The 20500-nt window shown below is 35.9% G+C and overlaps 2 protein-coding genes across 2 annotated transcripts in view; both read left to right on the top strand.

Moving 5' to 3' along the window:
- LOC692881 (alpha-N-acetylgalactosaminidase) overlaps positions 1-15627 on the top strand; it is a gene marked incomplete in the record, with an annotated part of 31312 nt that extends 15685 nt beyond the window's left edge. Inside the window, 12 exon segments of the mRNA NM_001046726.1 lie at positions 601-612; positions 3818-3838; positions 6273-6534; positions 8380-8712; positions 9804-9978; positions 10816-10990; positions 11904-11998; positions 12782-12943; positions 13555-13770; positions 14366-14512; positions 14685-14757; positions 15478-15627. Of these exon segments, the coding sequence (NP_001040191.1) occupies positions 8564-8712; positions 9804-9978; positions 10816-10990; positions 11904-11998; positions 12782-12943; positions 13555-13770; positions 14366-14512; positions 14685-14757; positions 15478-15572 (1287 nt within the window).
- A 1924-nt stretch (positions 15628-17551) lies between these two features.
- On the top strand, positions 17552-20102 carry Hmg-s (3-hydroxy-3-methylglutaryl-CoA synthase). The gene is given in 1 exon segment (NM_001099827.1): positions 17552-20102. A coding segment is annotated over 1 exon segment (1371 nt). The 5' UTR covers positions 17552-17679; the 3' UTR covers positions 19051-20102.
- Positions 20103-20500: the final 398 nt, after the last annotated feature.

Raw genomic sequence — 20500 nt, 5'->3', positions numbered from 1 at the left:
GCATGCTAGCTTCCTATGCAAATAAAAACAAGTTTGAATCTATTACAACGGTTTTGATACAGTTAACTTAAAAGAATTCTTGCTATTCCATCAAAATAAATTTTGATATGAGTGGTAATTAATTATAAATTATGACATCTGTTAAACAGAACTTTTTATCTCTCTAACATGAGTAGCAGAAGAAAAAGAAATATCATTCAAATTTCTTGATGCTTCTCGTTAAATATATACTTAAAAGTGTGTACAGTGTTTTTTTTGGCGAAAATTACTTTTGTTGCACGTTTTCAACAATTCAGACGGAGTGAGTTAGGAGGTTCCGCAATGCAGTCATGTTTCCTAGCATTGTCGATGTCCGCTAGCCATAGATTATACAGTTACACTTAATATATTTGAGATCCGCTAGCGATTGCGATCATCAACGATTTTGTACCATATATATATCAGGGCCTTCGATCATCGAAGATCAGGGCCTTGAAACTGCGATACTTTAAGACAAATATTTTGTTTGTATTGAAACTAGCGACATCTTGTAGCGCATACCCCTAAACTTATATTTTGTTAAAATTAAGGCATTTTATTATTGTATAATTTAACACAGAAAAAAAATATCATACAAGTCTTTGTTTGTTATTGATTAAATTTTATCAATTTGTGGTTCCTGGAAATTTACAAAATCCTTCATTAAAAATAAAATATAGGGTAGGTCATATGTTACTGTCATCTACAGGAGCGATGAGCAACTAATCGAATTGAAGCCATCTAGTGGCCGACACCCGTAAGCAGTTTTGTTGAGTGCTTGAGTTGCTTATCTACAACTAATTTATGTGTGTTATCTATGCCATATATTTTCATCTTTATCCCTGCGTCTCGTCGAAGGCGAATATTTATAAAGTTTTAATAACCGCAACCATTACAAGTTAGTGTAATACGACAAAGTTCAACATGCGACAAAGTCCTGTGCTCTTTGAAAACTGATACACAAGTCATCATCTTCGGTCTCTAGTAACAGTAATAGTCTAATAGCAGGTACACTTCGAGGCCACACGTTGTGATCGATAGGTCCCGATATCACCTCAATCTTAAAAATATGATATGCTGTGTGTTCTGGCTACCTTGGACTTTAAATTTAATTTATTATTAGCCCCCCTAAAATTATGGTAACAAAAAACAACACAGACGAGACAATATTTGTCAAGCAACAATCATAAGTTCAATGAACTTTCTGTATTGGTTAGTTCATAATTAACATAAGCTAGATCGATAATGCATGGGAGCCTTTTTCTTTAAACTGCAAATTAAAATAGAATCTGTTCCTTTACATTTAGAATCAAATTCGAATTTCATAGTAAATTGTTCTCAGGTTTCGCGAACAAAGCTTATCTACACGGACCTCCTTCGAATTTTAATATCGTTTGTATTTTAAACAACACGCACTAGTGGTCAGTCGTGTTCAAGTGTTAAAATAAGGATAAATTGAAAATTAAATTCACTGAAAGAGTACGTTCCAAAATCAAGGTAGGTGCCAAAATATTATTTAAGTACCTAAGCTTCTTATTAATTGTTAGAATAACCAATTTTTTTAAATAAAATGTTTTTTTTATCGTCATATTTTTTATTACTAATTCAATAATATTGTTGTTTATTAACATATATTATGTATGTGTTATATTTTGCAGATAAAGTTCAAAGTCATAAATATCGTACATATTTAAATAATTTTTTTTTTTATTTTGAAATTTTTAGTGCTTAATCGGATTACGATGTTTTAAATGCTGGAAGGTTTAAAGGTTACCTATATTTTTATCAACAAAAAAAAAAGTCTCGAGTTTTATCTGAAATGGTGTATCTAAATAGAAGTTTCCTTTGCAATTTATTATTTATTGATCGCAAGAGGTGTATTAGATTGTTTTAGGACAGAAGTTTTTGCTGAAGAAATTGTACATACCTAGTATTGTATATACCTAGTATGTACAATTTAATTTATAAATAAAATTAGCTATGCTTGTCTCACACCTGATTTCAAATACTAATACAACAGAGTTCACACGTCAGAAGTGTGTGTGAAGTGTAATATTTCCGACATTTTGAATTACTTACAGTTTTCAGTTGTTCTGTTACCACAAGCGCTAAACTAATTGTAATATTAAACTGTAAAAGTAGTTATAATTATGTGTACGAATCGCGATACTCGCGAAGAAAATAATGATAATAAAAATGGATTCCTTCAGTCCGGTTTAACAAAAAACCAATAATGATTCCTTGCCGCGAAATTCTGAAATTAATGTTAAGATAATTTTCGTTAAGTTTTATTTTGTATACTGATGAATTTCATGATGTGACATATTCGTTTCGTGAAAGAGTTCTTTCGTAAATAAAACTAATTTCTTGTATGTATTTTCTCCACGTCACCAAGGGCGCCACTCATCTATATATCGCTTATATTATATATTATCCATAACCCAACGTATGCCATCTTCGATAAATTTTAATATCATGCCATTGATCATAGATTATACACTTAATATATCCATTGATCATCAGAACGTTGCTTAAGTGGAGAAGCCTTGGGAGGGCGGGCACATGGTGATGTTTAGCGTTCTCGCTAAATAATTGCAGAGTAGACGACTTCATACGCGATTGATACATTTTAAATTTGGATTTAATTTAAAAGTTTTTTCTTAATTCGTTTTTGTATAAAGTATTTATTAAATAATCTTTTAATTTAATTCTATGTCACGATTAATACTAAATAGTATTAAATTTTTCACCATACGCCCCTTATATCTTGTAAACCACGCAACTGATTGTGATGCGGTTTTCGTTAATAGGCAGAGTAATAAACGAGAATGGTTTGTGTATTTAAATTGTACAAAATTTCGGATAAAATGGCCTAAATATGACGTTGTTATGTAAAAAGTGACTGTTTTCGTATGCTGGCCAAATTTTTTTTATTTATTTTATTTTATTTATTTATTAGGCTCACAATACACATCACAAGCTAAAAAGATACATAAAAAACACAAGTAAAAAGAAACAAAATCTAAAAATTTGATGAGGAAGTGTAGTTCATACGGGCAACGTTGTAGACGGAAAGTTAGTATTGATAGAAATGGGAAAAACTAGTGAACAACAGTATGAATAACGATCTAGGTACCCAGTGTTTTTTTTTAGCTTAAGTACTAACCAAAATACTATTATAACAAGACATTTATTTCTTTTGCGTGCTTAGTAATTTGTATATTTCTCAATACAATTAAAATTAATTAAGCATAAGAACATTCTCGATTGCTTAATGACTAATAAATTACTTCGATTTTTCGATTATTTAAACGTATTGTTATATTAGTGTAATAATTTTTTGATTCATCGTTGGTTCAATATATTCTTTTATAATTTGAAATTAATTTTAATTCACAACACATACTATTATTGTTTCCAAATTCTCAAGAGCTGCTAAGATTAAATATTTATTCTGAATCGAATTTAAAATGATAAGGTAATCGATAACAAATGTCACGTCGTTTTGTTATAGTGTTTTGACCTTAACTTATATACATACGGTTTCTTTTTATTAACTATGAAAAGCAATACAAGTATAAAAACACTGAAAATCCTAACATCTTAAACGAAAGTATAATAGTTTGGTAGAAGAGTTAGATAATTAATTAGTGATGGGTCTGTTTAGGTCTATGATATTTTGCTTGAATTTGTGGTTACAATAAAGATGTTTGATATAAAAAATAAAATTACATTACAAATATTTATTTATTATTCGGAATACACTTTTAAGTGTGTGTTCTACCAACGTTACCAACTAAACAAATATATTGCAGTTTTTTTTTCTACCTATTCTGCTAGCCTTGAGAGGCTATTTCAGCTTCGCCTTGACACGTGTAGGCGAGCGTACGGGGCTCAAACCGGAGTGTTGCTAGCACTGGCCCTAGCAAGAGCAGCGCTTCGCAGAATTTATAACCGGATCGGAAACGCGACCCACTGAGAAGATCCGGCGAGAAACTCAATGGGCTGTGTCTATGGGTTAATTCGCTCGTCGAGCCCTTCGTCGCAAGCGTTGGCTTAGACGAGGACGGACACCGGTGCTTGTGGTGCCTAAAAGCACCGTTAATGGATCAGGAGGATCCGAAATGACGCGCTTTGGGCGACGTCAACTGTTTACCATTCGGTCTACAGGATCGGGTATATAGTTTCCAGCGGCCACGATAAGAGGATTCTCATGTCGTGCCGCCTTCTTGAAATGGCGTAATGATACCGACTGTAGATACTTACTAACAGAGTCGAGCTCCAGGTCATCGTGGAGATCCACGTTCCTCAGGAACCATGGTGCTCCGACGGCTATCCTGCAGAATCGAGATTGAATAACCTGAAGGGGCTTCAAGTTGGTGCGGGCCGCGTGAGTGAACACTACGCTTGCATACGTCATGACGGGGTGTATGCAAGTTTTGTAGAGTGTCACCTTGTTTCGAAGGGACAATTTGCTTCGCTTACAAAGCATAGGGTAGAGACGTCCTAATATGAAGGCGGCACGGTTGCATACCCTTTTGAGATGGAGACGGAATGTCATCCCTCTGTCGAGGGTGACGCCTAGATATTTGACCTTCGAGGCCCACGGTATGTAGCTGGCCAAAGAGAGTGACGGGGCTAACGGCGGAGGTGTTAACGCACCTATTAGGGAGTGGGATGCTCGAAGTGGTATTCGGAAGGCGACCTCTTTTGTAGAGCACCGCTGTGCTTTTCGTGGGGTTGATATCAATGCGCCACTTCCGGAACCACTGTCCCATGGTGATTACTGCGATCTGGAGTCGCCGATGCAAAAGCGAATTCTTCCTACACGAGTAGTAGATAGCCGATTAATCGGCGAAGAGCGCTAGATGGGTCTCCGGAGATCGGGGTATATCATTTATATACAAACTAAATAATATCGGGGATAGCACGGAGCCTTGCGGGACTCCGGCAGTCAGATGACGGGGGCGATATCCTCGACGAGTTGTGTGGTGCTTACGTAGAATAGCATGACCACGTCCCGTCCGTATGTATACCAATGTAATGTTAAACGAGCGAAGGTACTTTACTTATTTGAGTACACCCAAACAAAAAACAATAGACAATTTGAAATACAGGACATAACAAAATGAAAAAATCAAAGCGTTACATACCGTAGAAGCTGTTTAAATTATCGTCGATTTAATTTGACATCCATAGAAATTTTATATATAATGTTAGCATTGGTTACATGCTAATTGTGTGTAAAAATATTTAAATTTCACAGCTAAGTACTCGTAGTAGCCGTGTCACGGCATTGTTTAAACATCTGACCGTATTTGAATATATATTACAGAGACACACTTTACAATTAATATTCATTAATAAAACATCTCACAATTTTTATTTAATTGAAAGAATAATATAGTAATAATATAGTAATATTATAATATTATAGTGCGGCACGTATTTTTCTACTATTTAAAAAAATATATTATTATAGATTGAAAAACATTACATTCAATCGTACTGAAAGTAATCCAGTACGATTGATCAAAACATTAATAAAAAAAACATACATTTTTTTACACATATTATTATACTTGCATTTAAAAAATGACCATATACCTATTATATAGCTATTATTGTATTGTTTATACTTGGTGGCAGAGTTTCGGAAATGAAGCAGTAGAGTAATTACGCGTTCAGATTCTATGTATCGGAAAACTGAATACCTAGTATTTTCTGCCATGAAGCAGTCATGCGTTCCACTTTGAAAGAGGGGAGACATTATGATCATGATAAATTAAGATTAGAACTTTTTAGGCTCCGCAGCCATTTGCAATGAACCACGCACTCCTCGCAGCCTATAAAATATTTTTTTCTCCTACCTACGCCGAAAGTTCGGTTTTCCTCCCGCTGTACAGGCAAGAAAGTCTAACTTTTCCGCCCGCTGTACAGGGAAGAAAGTCTAGCTTTTCCTCCCTGGGTACTGACAAGTGCGCATGCGCGTTAGTGTCGACGTCTGCTCTCACGCACCTAAAATTCTCCGCTATTGTTGTGCTCGGGTAATTGGCAATATTGTGTTTAGTGTAAAAGTGAAATAAACAAAAGGTAATAAAATTTAATAGTGAAGTATTAAACAAAGATGAGTTCATCAGACAGTTCTTATTCAATTAGTAGTAGTTTATTTAAAAATTAAAAAACAGTTAAATTGGTTTTTTTATGAGTTACATGTTTAAGTACTGTTTGATAGCAGTGTTGATAAAAAAAAATTTGCTTATATGGGTGGACGAGCTGGCAGCCCACCTGGTGTTAAGTGATTACTTGAGCCCATAGACATCTATAACGTTAATGTGCCACCCATCTTGAGATATAAGTTCTAGGGTCTCAGTATAGTTAAAACGGCTGCCCCACCCTTCAAACCGAAACGCAGTTCTGCTTCACGGCAGAAATAGGCAGGGTGGTGGTACCTACCAGTGCGGACTCACAAAAGGTCCTACCACCGGTAAAAAATCATATCATCAAAAAACTTATCATAGCTTCTTATTAAGCGACACCAGCATAACTGCGGATGTGTACTGTGAAGAACACAATGATGGAGAAATTCGTGAATCTCCGACCAGCCTTGGTTAATTGGTCGTCTCCGCTGCTCCTACACGACAACGCCCGATCTCATACGACATAACAGATGGCCTCTAACCTATAAGATCTTGGAAGGTTGGAAGTTTTGCGTCTTCTACCGTACACACTAGACTTTGCGCCAGATTTCAGGACAAAAATTAATAGTACTTAGAAATTAATAGTACTTAAAAATTAATAGAGAGTACTTAACGGTAGGCAGCGGTTTGGCTTTGGCCCTGGCATTGCTAAAGTCTATGGGTGACGGTAACCACTCATCATCGGGTGGGCCGTATGCTAGTCTATCTACAAGGGAAATAAATAAAAAAAGTAGCTGAGTTACAGTACAAAACATATTTGAAGAGTTTGTTGGTTCCCGGACAGATGACTTCTTCAAGAGGGACATTGACAAAATTACCACTACATCACCGATGCATCGATGACATTTTAACGGATAGAAATAAAAAAGATATAGTATTTAAAAAAATGCTTTTCTGTGTAGGTACTTACTAAGCGGCAATATCGTATGTATCCTGATAAATATATGCATTAAACTTATTTGTATGCTGCATGGGTACAGGAAACTTTATGATTTGAATTAAATGACCGATGACCTTAATATGACATTAGGTTGTAAAACAAGGAAAATTTTTTACTAAGTAGCTACGATAAAATGAGATACAGGCACAAAATGAGTCGAAATACAAAAATATTTGTTTAGCACGATTTTGGAGATTCAAGCGTTCGTTTATTTTTAATTTGAGTCCGCAAGTGTTTTATCGGTGCCACCTATTTATTTCTGTCACCTCCTACGTCATTACTTATTAAACAATTTACTTACTGGTTACTTAATAAACAATTACATAATAAACAACTTTCATTACCTACTTAATAAATAAATAAATTACTTAATTTTACTGGTGGTAGGACCAGGGACGTCTTAAACTAGGATGGGCCCTTGGGCACACAAGAATTTGAGGCCCTTTTGGAAAGTGAAAAAAGCGAATTATAATAACATTTTTTTATTGAGTATGACCATTTATTGTAGGTAATCAAATACACTATGTATATCATAATGTTCTAATTCTAATATCATTAATGACATATTATAATAGGTATTTCATTAATGATATTAGAATGCTGCTTGTTTTTTGGTTACGATTTCGATAACGGTTTCTTTCGGGATTTCTGTTGAGCAAAATCTTCTATTATAGGCATAGTATATGCCTTGTAAATACCTTCTGATTACTGATTTGTGAAAAAAGTGTAATGTGACCGACAAAAATGTTTTAAGAATAAACGTGTGAGAGAAATTGTCGGTCTTTCGGGGCCCCCTGAGAATGGGGGCCCTGGGCGCGGGCCCCGTGTGCCCTTATGGTAAAGACGGTATTGGGTAGGACATCTTGTGAGTCCGCACGGGTAGGTACCACCATCCTGCCTATTTCTGCCGTGAAGCAGTAATTCATTTCGGTTTGAAGGGTGGGACAGCCATTGTAACTGTACTGAGATCTTAGAACTTATATCTCAAGGTGGGTGGCGGCATTTATGTTGTAGATGCCTATGGGCTCCGGTAACCACTTAACACCAGGTGGGCTGTGAGCTCCTCTACCCACTAAATAATTAAAAAAAAGTTGAGATTTTGACAGCATGGTTATAGATTCTGGTAATCACATAGCCGTTCCGTGAGTTCGTTAAGTTATTATTTTGCTAACGTATCTGCCAATGACCTCAAGGGGCCGTTCAGTTTTCGCCACATCTGATGGGCGAACTCACGGGGCTGAGCATGAGAGAATTTACTAACACCTGCCCTAGCAAGAGCAGTGTTTCGCTGAATCTACCACCGAATCGGAATCGTGACCTACGGAGAAGGTCTCGCGATAAATACAGTGGCGTGTGTATGTAAGCGTAATAAATACTGATGAACTAAAAGTGTACCTGTTTTCAGATGATAAGGTTGATTTTAGTTTTTTTAACAATATCGCACAGCTACGCCTTGAATAATGGATTAGCAATGACACCACCAATGGGCTGGCTGACATGGGAACGTTTTAGGTGTATAACCGACTGCGAGAAATATCCTAACGAATGCATAAGGTATTTATTTATCAGGGCCCTGAAACTGCGATACTTTAAGACAAATATTTTTTTTTGTATGGAAACTAGCGACATCTTGTAACGGATACCCCTAAACTTATATGTTGTTAAAGTAAAGGCATTTAATTACTGTATAACTAAACACAGAAAATAAAAAAAATATACAATCATATTATGTACAATTCTTTATTTGTTATAGATAAATTGATTTTATTAATTAGTGGTTTCTGAAAATTTACAAAATCCTTCATTAAAAATAAATACTGCCATCAACAGGAGTAATGAGAAACTAATCGAAGCGAAGCCATCCAGTGGCCGACGCCCGTAAACATTTTTGTTGAGTGCTTGAGTTGCATATCTATAACTAATTTATGTGTATTATCTATGGTATTTATACGTGAATAGGTACTACCTGACTATGGCTTAAATTTTTGGTGTCTATTAAAAAAAACCCATACGTAGTATAATAATATTTACCGAATACTGTTCTCACAGTCATAGAGTTTCTGACATGATTTCGGGACTATTCAATGAAGTATGTGTCTTTAAGGAAATAATGATAAAATAAGCACCGCTACTTGTCGTTTTAGTAATTGATATTTCTGAATATATAATTTAGACATTTAATTTTAACGGGACCGAGCATTCGTGACTAATCTAGGTATATCTATATAAATATATAAAAATGAATTGCTGTTCATTAGTCTCGCTAAAACTCGAGAACGTCTGGACCGATTTGGCTAATTTTGGTCTTGAATTATTTGCGGAAGTCCAGAGAAGGTTTAAAAGGTAGATAAATATGAAAATGCTCGGAATTGAATGAAAATAACAATTTTGATTTTCCTTTGATGTGACCCCCGTCGAACGGATTCTTTTTGTTTGTTTTAAGTTTATTTTATACAAAACTTTAGGTCTTTTATTTATCGATTGAGGCACTACGAAGTCTGCCGGGTCAGCTAGTATTAAATAGATTATAAAATCTAGAATTGCCTATCTGTTACAATACCGGAACAGAGTTCCGATAATTTGCGAACGTGATTATTCATTAGGTACCTTCAAATGTAAAAATTAAAAATTATGTTTATTCTCAGCGAGAGCCTAATAAAAAGGACAGCAGATTTGATGGTCAGCGAAGGATATCTAGATGCAGGATATGAATATTTAGGTATCGACGATTGTTGGTTAGAGAAGACACGCGATGATAAAGGTCGGCTGGTACCCGACAGGAAACGATTTCCAAATGGGATGAAGGCCATAGCTGATTATGTAAGTAAAGTATTTGTTTTGGGCGTAAAGTTATACAATTTACACAAAAATGTGAATCTTCTTCTTTTTGCCTTAATCCTACATTATGTTTTTTTTATTTTGCTTAGATGGGTGGACGAGCTCACAGCCCACCTGGTGTTAAGTGGTTACTGGAGCCCATAAACATCTACAACGTAAATGCGCCGCCCACCTTGAGATATAAGTTCTAAGATCTCAGTACAGTTACAATGGCTGTCCCACCCTTCAAACCGAAACGCATTACTGCTTCACGGTAGAAATAGGCAGGGTGGTGGTATCTACCCGCGCGGACTCACAAGAGGTCCTACCACCAGTAAATGTAAGTGTATGTCATATTATCATGTTGCATAGGGATTTGGCATAAGTGTTAGGACCGTCCGCCTGCCTAACGTCAATCCTCCTTAGGTTTTAACATAACACTATATTATTTTGCTGAATTTTTATTAACTGTCAACAAATAACTGGGGGCAAATCACACTGTCATCTGGCCCTAAGCTATAGTTGGTACTGTCTAGATATGATGATTATTTGGATGGTCACGTGCCCCCTAGTATACCCCTCTGGCTATCTAGTGCAAGCATTAATGTAAGTTAAAATTAATTAAGGGCATTAACGCAGCATAGATTCACTGGGAACTATTCGAGAATCAAATCGAGTAGCTAGATGACGTGTTAAATCGCCTATAGAGCCTAAAGCCATCACACTGTGAACGCATGACATCTGAGACATAACATCATCTTTGTCAACCATCTTTCCTGGTTATCTGTATTCGTTTGTAAAATCTAATAATTTACTACAGAAAAATAACCCTACTTTCAGATCCACAGCAAAGGCTTAAAGTTCGGCATGTACGAAGATTATGGAAACCTCACATGTGCCGGTTACCCCGGGGTGCTTGGAAACGAAAAAATCGATATCAACACATTTGTCGAATGGGAAATCGATTATTTGAAGCTCGATGGATGTTATATTGACCCGATACAAATGGATAAAGGTATATTCTTCGTTCTTTATGTTTTTATCCTGTAATGGTCAGAACAGGACTTATCCACGATATAGTTTTGGTTTTTTTTTTTTTTTTTCCCTACCTAAGCTGATAGCCCTAGGGGCTATTTCAGCGTAACCGTGGCTAGTAGGTGAGCTCATGGGGCTCAAACCTGATGACGTTGCTAACACGAACCCTAGCAAGAGTCGTGCTTCGCAGAATCTACCACCGGATCGGAAACGCGACCCACTGAGAAGATCCGGCGAGAAACTCAGTGGGCTGTGTCTGAGAGTTAATTTACTCGTCGAGCCCTTCGTCGCAAGCGACGGGTTCGACGAGAACGGTGACCGGTGCTTGAAGTACCTAAAAGCACCGTTAGTGGATCGGGAGGATCCGAGATGACGTGTTTTGGGCGACGTCGACTGCTTTCCATTCTGTCCGCAGGATCGGGAATGAGTTTAACTCACATTGTTACCAATGAATGTATGTCACATGTCAACCCTAGTCTTCTAGGGATTGGTAAACGAAGGCAACACAAATACCCTGCTTGTGGATTCAGTTAGAAAGTAAGAGAAGAATGTTGATCTGGATCTCAAAGAGGTCGCAGATGCCAATAGGTAGCCTTTTTTGGCAGTACAGGACAGATTTGCACCATTTTATACCTAACGTTTTTGTAGCTTGCGTTTTTGTGAAGTTGACAGTTTTGATGTTATGAACGATCTTCCGGTTTTTTTCTGAAACTGAGTACAACGTTCTCCTTGTCGCAATGCACTCGTAAGCTTCGGTGTTTCTGGCATGGCACTAACACATATCAAAACGCTATCGCACAAAATCCTACTTACTTCCAAACTCCAAATCTATATTTCTAAGGCATGGTTTTATCGTAGTTTATAGTTACAAATATCTTCCTTATGTTACTTAGGCTATCCAGACTTCGGTAAATTGTTGAACGCTACTGGACGATCCATCTTGTACTCCTGTAGCTGGCCAGCATATCAAGAGGAAAAAAAGATATTGGTATTGTTTTTTATTTGGTTACGTAAACCTTAAAAGATATTTTCTATGAAGCTGTTTGTACTTTTCGCCCAATTCTCATATGTTGGGTAATTTCTCATTTTTAGTAAACAGGGCAGTTTGAGCAGAATTTATTTGGTTACGCATATTAATACCAAGATATTTGACAAAAACTTTTGCAGTCGCTGTGGTAGGAGGTTTAATGTTTTCATAATACAAGTTTAATGAGCGAAAGCACTGTTATTCTTAACTATTAGGCTTAGATTAGCAATCAAACTAGTACACGAGGCCTATAAAATCAAAGGCAGCTAAACGCCTTAATGTCGTAAAATGGATTAACAATGGCGCTATCTTGTTTAGTTAGTTGGACACGCTTTGGTATTTTCATGTTATAACAAGTGCAGCTAAATCTCTAACAAATTCAGTTCAAAAATTTTATTTTTACTCTGTACTAAGTACTAATAAACGAAGTTTTATCATTTAAAATTCAGATTATTAGTAATATTCTCATTCTTTATAAATCTGCTTTAAAATTAAGAATATCGTAGCTATCCGAACAGTTATTTCAGCTTCTCAAACTAATTAACACTGGCCCTAGCAAGAGCAGTACTTCGACGGATCAGGAGGATGCGTAATGACGTGTTTAGGGCCGATTTTTGTAGTTTACCTGAATATTTGACAGACTTGGATTTAGCTGCCTTTGATTTTTATAGGACTCACATATTCTTATTTCATAAATATGTGTTGTCAATTATGACCTATTTAAATAATTGGTTTTTTTTTAAGCCAAACTATGCATCGATAGCAGAGCACTGTAACCTTTGGCGCAATTATGATGATATAGAAGACTCTTGGGCATCTCTTACGAAGATCATGGCCTGGTTTGGTGACAACCAGGACAGGCTTGCTCAGCACGCCGGGCCTGGACACTGGAACGACCCTGATATGGTTAGTGGGACAGATTACTTAGTTTTTCAAACATTACTTTGAGGTCAGAAGGTTATGATGAGGAAAGGAGATACGGAAGTTCGAGTCCAGTTTGGGTGTAAATACTTTCTCATCGTCCATCAGTAGTCGTAATAGATGCAACCTTTTTAATTTTTAAACTTAACCCCCTCACTGATTTATTTCCTCTTTTGTCAATTTATGGCTTGACTTTCTCAAGTTAAATTTGACCTCAATAGGTTATAAGGATTAAAGCTATACGAGAAATAAAACTACAGCTTGATCCATCTAGTAGAATAAAAAAAAAAAATTGTAGCACAAGGTCACGCATTTCAAATTGTTCTTTTCTATGTTTGACATAATGGTGATAAAAACGGTGTGATGAATGTACAAGGTGGGCCAAAAGAGATCACCCTATTGGAAGATGCTCTTAATACTTACTTCACCAATAATTCTAAATTCTAAAAGTTCAAATAAAGATAATCAAAAAACAGAATCGAAGTTTTTCATTTAGAAAAAAATGAGAGCCAAACAGCATCGAATGACTTCTTTTTGCCCACCTTTTACGTTTCTCCTAAAATCTTATATTGTTTAATAAAATAATTTCTTTTTAGTTACTAATTGGCAACTTCGGTCTATCGGTGGACCAAGCTAAAGTACAAATGGCTGTTTGGGCGATCCTAGCAGCACCGCTTCTGATCAGTACTGATTTGGCAACGATAAGGCCAGAATTCAAACAAATATTACTGAACAGAGACATTATAGCCGTCAACCAAGACAAATTGGGTAAACAAGGATTGCGTGTTTGGAAAAAAATGGGATCTGGATCCGTGAGTATACCATACCTATCTATTAGTGCTCAGCACAATTGGTGACCCTATTTACCTAATATTCTCTCCGGTTTTAGCGAGTCGCAGACATAATTAAAACTAGTTTTAAGATTGTATCGCGCGTTTTTATTGTTCCTAAATGTAAATTATTCGAAACGCCGGAAAGAATATATTGACAATAAAAGAAATGCGAGATTAAACCGTAAAAGTACTTTTAATTAGGTATTATTTACCTATTAAAATTTAACCTAATGCTCTATTATGTTGTTACTATTAATAATAAGGTTATTATTGTACCTATTCAATATCACAACGCCGTTTATTACTAATGTTGAGATCGGAGCGATGAGAAAGTGAAGACAACCGATATGTACCGAAAATGGCTAAATGAATTGTTGTGGCTTGCAAACAGAACATTTCTGTCAGAAAAATGTACTTATATTATCTATGACAGTTCCATGCATAGACGCTATTAGATCTTTTAAATTAAAAATAATTTTACTGTAGTAGGTAGTACTTTTTTTGTCTCGATCGCGCTATGGAGATCGCGCGCATTTCACCTTGATTGACTTTGAACATGTGATATTTGTTACAGAGGTCCAAATTAGAGATATGGAAAAGAGAACTTTATGACGGTTCCTTTGCTATGGCATTTGTGAGTTATCGGGACGATGGAATACCTTACGCAGCCAAATTTACGTATTATGACATGCAATTACCTCAGTCGGAGTTTGAAGTACAGGTCAGTTACAGAAGGGAATTAATCTCATATTTGTTGTAGGCACGTAATTTTTGCGAATTGCCAGAAAACATACTGTTACGCATTCCCTATACATATTAATATTACCTATTTGTTGTTTATTTTTTTTACTAATTGAATTTAAATTGAGACTGATTTAAAATTGTTTTTTTAGGACTTGTACAAAGAAGAAGAAGTTCGGTCATGGGATGGCACAAGCGACTTCGAAGTTCGGATTAACCCTTCTGGTAATTAAATTTGTCCTTTATCTTAACTTCTACCGGTACGTTCTGGCGTTTATTGTTTTCTAAAATCTCGAAGGATAAACAAAGCCGTTGCTATTTAATACGAAAATGGCACAAAGAGTGGTTTCACTGAGGTAGGTACTTCTGAAGTCTGTGCTTTAATACATAAACATCTGAATATCTAGTGTTGTGCATTAATTGCATTTATTAGAATATTTTTGACCTGCTATAAGTACAGGTTTGCCAAAAAATCGATTAGGTACTTTTGGTAGCAGATTTACAGAGGCGTTAGCCAGAGCCCATTTGCGTCACAACATGAGATAAGAGGAATTGGGGTGGAATGTTGAATTTCGTAACTCTGTTTGTTTGTTGTTGATTGTTGATTGGTTATAATGTAAGGGTCGGCAACTTTTGACGCGCAGGTCATAAAACAACCCACTTTAGTTCTGAAAATAAAGTATCATATTCACCATAAATATAAACTAAATAAGCGCCTTAAGTTCAACATGGAATGAGATGAAATAGAACGGAACATGGGAGCTATTAATATAAAAGAAAATGCAAACAATGGTTATGATTTTTTTTAGAAAATCTATGTAATTAATACTAATAATTTTGGTTGATTTTAAACGAGTATTAAAAAGGCTACCGTTCTATGTTTAGAGATTAATTCGTTCACTGCGCCTCATTTTCGATGAAGTCAATTGCTTATTTTTCTTTCAGGAGTTAAATTTTACAAATTCATTAGCAAAAAATCTATGTCGGAGATTTTGGATATAACAGTAAAAATGATTGTGAAGAATCAAGTGTGTAATTAGTATTAGTTTTTGTAAATAGCTAAACTTTTATATCAATAAATTATTGGATCATTAACCAGTCTTTTCTATTCACTACAAATAAAAGTAATACAACAAAAATTAATGTTTTATTTTGATACGTTATCGTATGCACTAATATTTGTCCTATTTCTGAAGGGTAAAGTGGTTTGAAGAGTGTGACTAGTGTGAGTTGTGATTGCTGCTATACTATAAAATTGAGATTCAAGTGCTTTGTCTATGGGCAGCAACCAGTTCACTCCTGGTAGGTCTTAAACTCGTTCACTTGTCTATGTAATAGAAGTCATCGTGGTCTTTAAAGGTTAAGATTAAGACATTCGTATCGAGCAATGTCACTATGCCAGTGCTGACTCCTGAAGGCATGAACCAACTTTTCTAATGAAATACATACGTACTTAACATATGTACCCGAATGACTTCCACAATGAAGAAATAACATCGTGTAATAAAATTTAAACCTTAAAAAAATATAATTTACCTAATTACTCGTTGTAGCACGTATTATGAGCGCATACAACTGTGTACCAAAATTTTTCCTATTTCTTCCGTGAAGCAGATTGCAGAAATGCGTTTCGTTTTGAATAGTGGCCCAGCCGTTGTACTTTAACACAGATACATAAAACTCATATCACAAGGAATAACAAAAGACATTGCTCCTCGTGTTTCTGCCAGAAAGTTGCATTTTTCAGTAATTACCTAATTTTAAGTACTAAGATCAGTAGATCAGTATTCATAGTCTAGAGTTTAGCCATAGCCTAGATAGTTTTGTGTACTCATTGAGGAACATAGCCAGTAGGTACTCTTGCATTAAGGTTGAACTGTGTCAATTTTGACATTATACTGTAAATTTATTGATGATTTACTGTATGACGCTAGGGTACCGTACTGGGTACCTACAGGTTTCATACTCCCGAATCCTGATCACGCAGGAGTAAGTCACCGTCGTCGCCCTAGACACGTCCTTACGGATCCAATAACTCTTAAATTAGATACCTTCAGCTCTAACACTAGGAGCAGGCTGAGGAACCCCGGTAACCGTACTCGTCAAACTCGACAAAGAGGTCGACGTGCAGCCTAACCCATGCATCAGCCCGCTGAGTTTCTCGCCGGGTCTTCTCAGTGGGTCGCGATTCCGATCCGGTAGTAGATTCATTCGCGAAGCAATTGCTTTTGAGTTGTTAGGTCTCCTTCGGAGGCGCTCGGGCAGTTGTTAGCAAATGCCACCCCTCCTGGCTGAGCCTTTGCTCGCCCACCTGTCCTGGTGAAGCTGGAAAGGCCTCCGGGCTACCAGCAATCTTTCAAGCATAAAAAAAAGGTTTCATACTTCAGCGGTACCTACCTACCACTGAAGTAGTAAAGGTCTATGGTACCTACCTAGTCGCTACATCATTTTAAAAATGTCAAACGTCAAAATTTTTTTTTGCTTTGTTCATAGATAATTAGATATTTTAAACACTTTTATTTTAAAAAAAGTATGGAAGTAGGTATGTTAATATTTCACCTAAATTTACTGCAGTCACAAAGTCAAGCAAATTGAACAAAATGGTTTTAAAATAATTACAGACAGCTAACTAACAATATTACTTCATTAAATAATTGTTATGTTCAAAGATTATGAAAAGCAAACGCTACGCCACCGTTATGTCTTGTTGCTGATTCCTGAAGTTCACTTTTGCTTTTTGATATAACTTATGGAAATAAGTGAAATATAAACTAGTTTATTTGGTGTCGATAGATTTACGGTTAGATTTTCAATTTTTGCATGAAATTGATATTCATTTGTACCCACTTGTTGTACTAAAAACATACTGATAAATCGCGACAAACTTCTTTATAAAATAAATAAAGATACTCCAAGCACACTAGTTTTTATAATAAAGAAAGCTAGTTGCTGCCTATGTTGGTATTGGGTCAATGGTGTTTCGTGCGTGTCGATACCTACTGTTAGTGTGTGACGTCTGTGTTCGACCGGCATTCATTGACAGACGAGTTTCGACTGGCCAGAGAACGGTCGGTAAATAGTGCTCTTATTAGTTCGCGCCGGTTAACACTTGTTCAATTCATATTGTGAAAGCAGTATACTGTAAATATGGGCGGAAAAGTTGAGAATGTAGGCATACTCGCCATGGAACTTTATTTCCCGTCGCAATACGTTGATCAGACTGAACTAGAAAAATTTGATGAGGTGTCTACTGGCAAGTACACTATTGGTTTGGGCCAGAGTAAAATGGGTTTCTGTTCTGATCGTGAAGACATCAATTCTATTTGTCTCACAGCCTTGCACAGACTAATTGACAAACAAAAGATCAACTTGCATGATATTGGACGCTTGGAGGTGGGCACAGAAACTATAATTGATAAAAGTAAGAGTGTTAAGACATTTTTGATGACATTGTTTGCTAAAGAAGGCGCTACTGACATAGAAGGAATAGATACAACTAATGCCTGTTATGGTGGCACTGCTGCTCTCTTTAATGCCATAAATTGGGTAGAATCTTCATCCTGGGATGGCAGGAAGGCCATAGTTGTTGCTGGTGACATTGCTGTCTATGGAAAGGGCCCTGCGAGACCTACAGGTGGTGCTGGTGCTGTTGCTATGTTGATAGGGCCTGATGCACCCCTTGTGTTTGATTGTGGAGTGCGGGCTTCATACATGACACATGCATATGACTTTTACAAGCCAGATTTATCATCAGAGTTTCCTTATGTAGATGGAAAACTATCCATACAGTGTTACCTCAATGCTTTAGATAATTGTTATAATTTATTTAGTAAAAAAATGAGAAAGACTGATCCTAACTTCAAAGGTTTGCTTAGTTTAGATGGTATGTTATTTCACTCTCCGTACTGTAAACTCGTTCAAAAATCATTAGCAAGAGTGTGCTTCAATGATTTTCTGAATATACCTGCTGAGGAACGTGAGAAACAATTTCCTGGGCTCTCCGAGTTTAGTAATCATAAATTAGAAGATACTTACTTTGATAGGGAAGTTGAAAAAGCATTTATGACATATAGCTTAAGTTTATTTGAGGAGAAAACAAAACCTTCTCTTCATATTGCACGTAATGTTGGTAATATGTACACACCATCATTATACGGAGGTCTTGTGTCTTATTTGATAAGCAAATCTCCAGATCAGTTAATTGGGAAGAAGTTTGCTTTGTTTTCATACGGTTCAGGATTGGCATCGACAATGTATTCCATAAATGTATGTCATGACATGAGTACTGGATCAAAGTTAGAAAAGCTTATCTCCTCATTACATGAAACAGTTGCTTTACTGGATAAAAGGCAGAGTGTGGAACCCAGTAAGTTTTCAGACATAATGGATGTTAGAACTAAAAATTATCATTCCGCACCATATGAGCCTACTGGTTCTTTAGATGTCCTGTTCCCAGGAACATATTACCTTGTGAAAATAGATGATCAGAGAAGGCGTACTTATGATAGGAAACATTAATTACTTGTTAGTGAAATTTTTTGGTGTAGGCTGTCTTTTAGTATGAAAAGCAATTATTATCATAAATCATAAAAAAAAACAAGTGCTTAGTCTTTGTTCAAAGTTTATGTTTGTTATCTATTAGTGTTAATTATCTATTGGTGTTTGTAACCCATTTTGTATTTTTAAGTCAGATAAATAAACAGTATGTAAACATGCAATAAATTGTGAAGTATTAATTAGTATAATTATCTTCATGAACAGAAAACAATTTAAACATCCTAAACTTAATTAATCAGAACTTTAATTTTAGATTGCTGTTGTGATGTGCTTGTTGGACAACGAAAGTGGCGGATGAAAGGCGATTGCATGCAGCAGAGATGCGAATGTTGCGATGGATGTGTGGAGTAACGAGAATGGATAGAATACGGAATGAATACGTTAGAGGAAGTCTGAAAGTGGCACCTGTGACAGAGAAGCTGAGGAGTGCACGTTTGGGATGGTATGGACATGTGATGAGACGGAATGAAAATGAGGTTGTTAAGAGAGTGTTAACTATGAATGTGGAAAGATTTAGAGAAAGAGGTAGACCTAAGAAGAAATGGATGGATTGTGTGAAAGACGATATGGGTAGGAGGGGAGTGAGCGAAGAAATGGTATATGATAGAAGAGTATGGAAGGAGAAAACATGTTGCGCCGACCCCAGGTGACTGGGAGAAGGGCAGGATAATGATGATGATGTTGTGATGTGCTTACATTATATTAATGTTTAAAATTTTCAAACAGAATAAACTATTCAGGTGAAACCTAAGAATAAATTCAAAGTAAATTAGGTTTTTAAGTGTAATGCTTATAGAAAAGCAATGTATTTCTCATTAATAATTTGTTGAATTAAATTTTACCACACACAAACATTTTATGTTTAAAAATGTATTTTTGTGAACATTAACAAAAAAGGTAAATTGTAAATGAATTGAGTATGATTTGAAACAGCTTATATGATTGAAATGTGTGTGAATAAAATTCACTAATATATTATTTAAATTTCTGGAAATAAAAGGTTGTGTCAATAAGGTTTTTTATTAATTTTTTCACAATTACCTTCTTGAGTAATATTGTACTTAACTTGATAAAATAACTTGAGTAAATTATCAAGTATCAATTTTAACAAAAAACTTTAAAAACCTGCGTTTAATTTTTAAACTAAGAGCTAGGAGTAATTTAAGTATTTAAAAAAACTCAGTGTAAAACAGTGCCCACATTGAGTTTAGTATCATTTCTACAAACGGTATATTGTACACTATGTCATATTCGCCATAGTATGTAGTTAACAGTATTATTATTATTATTTTTTGGTCAGGAGGAAATCGCCAGATTTCCGCCTTCAACTGAAGATGGAGGGCGCGGCATGTCGGAGTCGAACTGACTAAAACCTCCTGTCGCTCAACAACCCACGTTCGAATTTCGCATG

The sequence above is a fragment of the Bombyx mori genome, chromosome 19 (genome assembly GCF_030269925.1).
Source record: "Bombyx mori chromosome 19, ASM3026992v2".
Taxonomy (NCBI): domain Eukaryota; kingdom Metazoa; phylum Arthropoda; class Insecta; order Lepidoptera; family Bombycidae; genus Bombyx; species Bombyx mori.
Note: the sequence above shows the minus strand (reverse complement) of the source record. Positions and strands in the feature narration are given on the sequence as shown.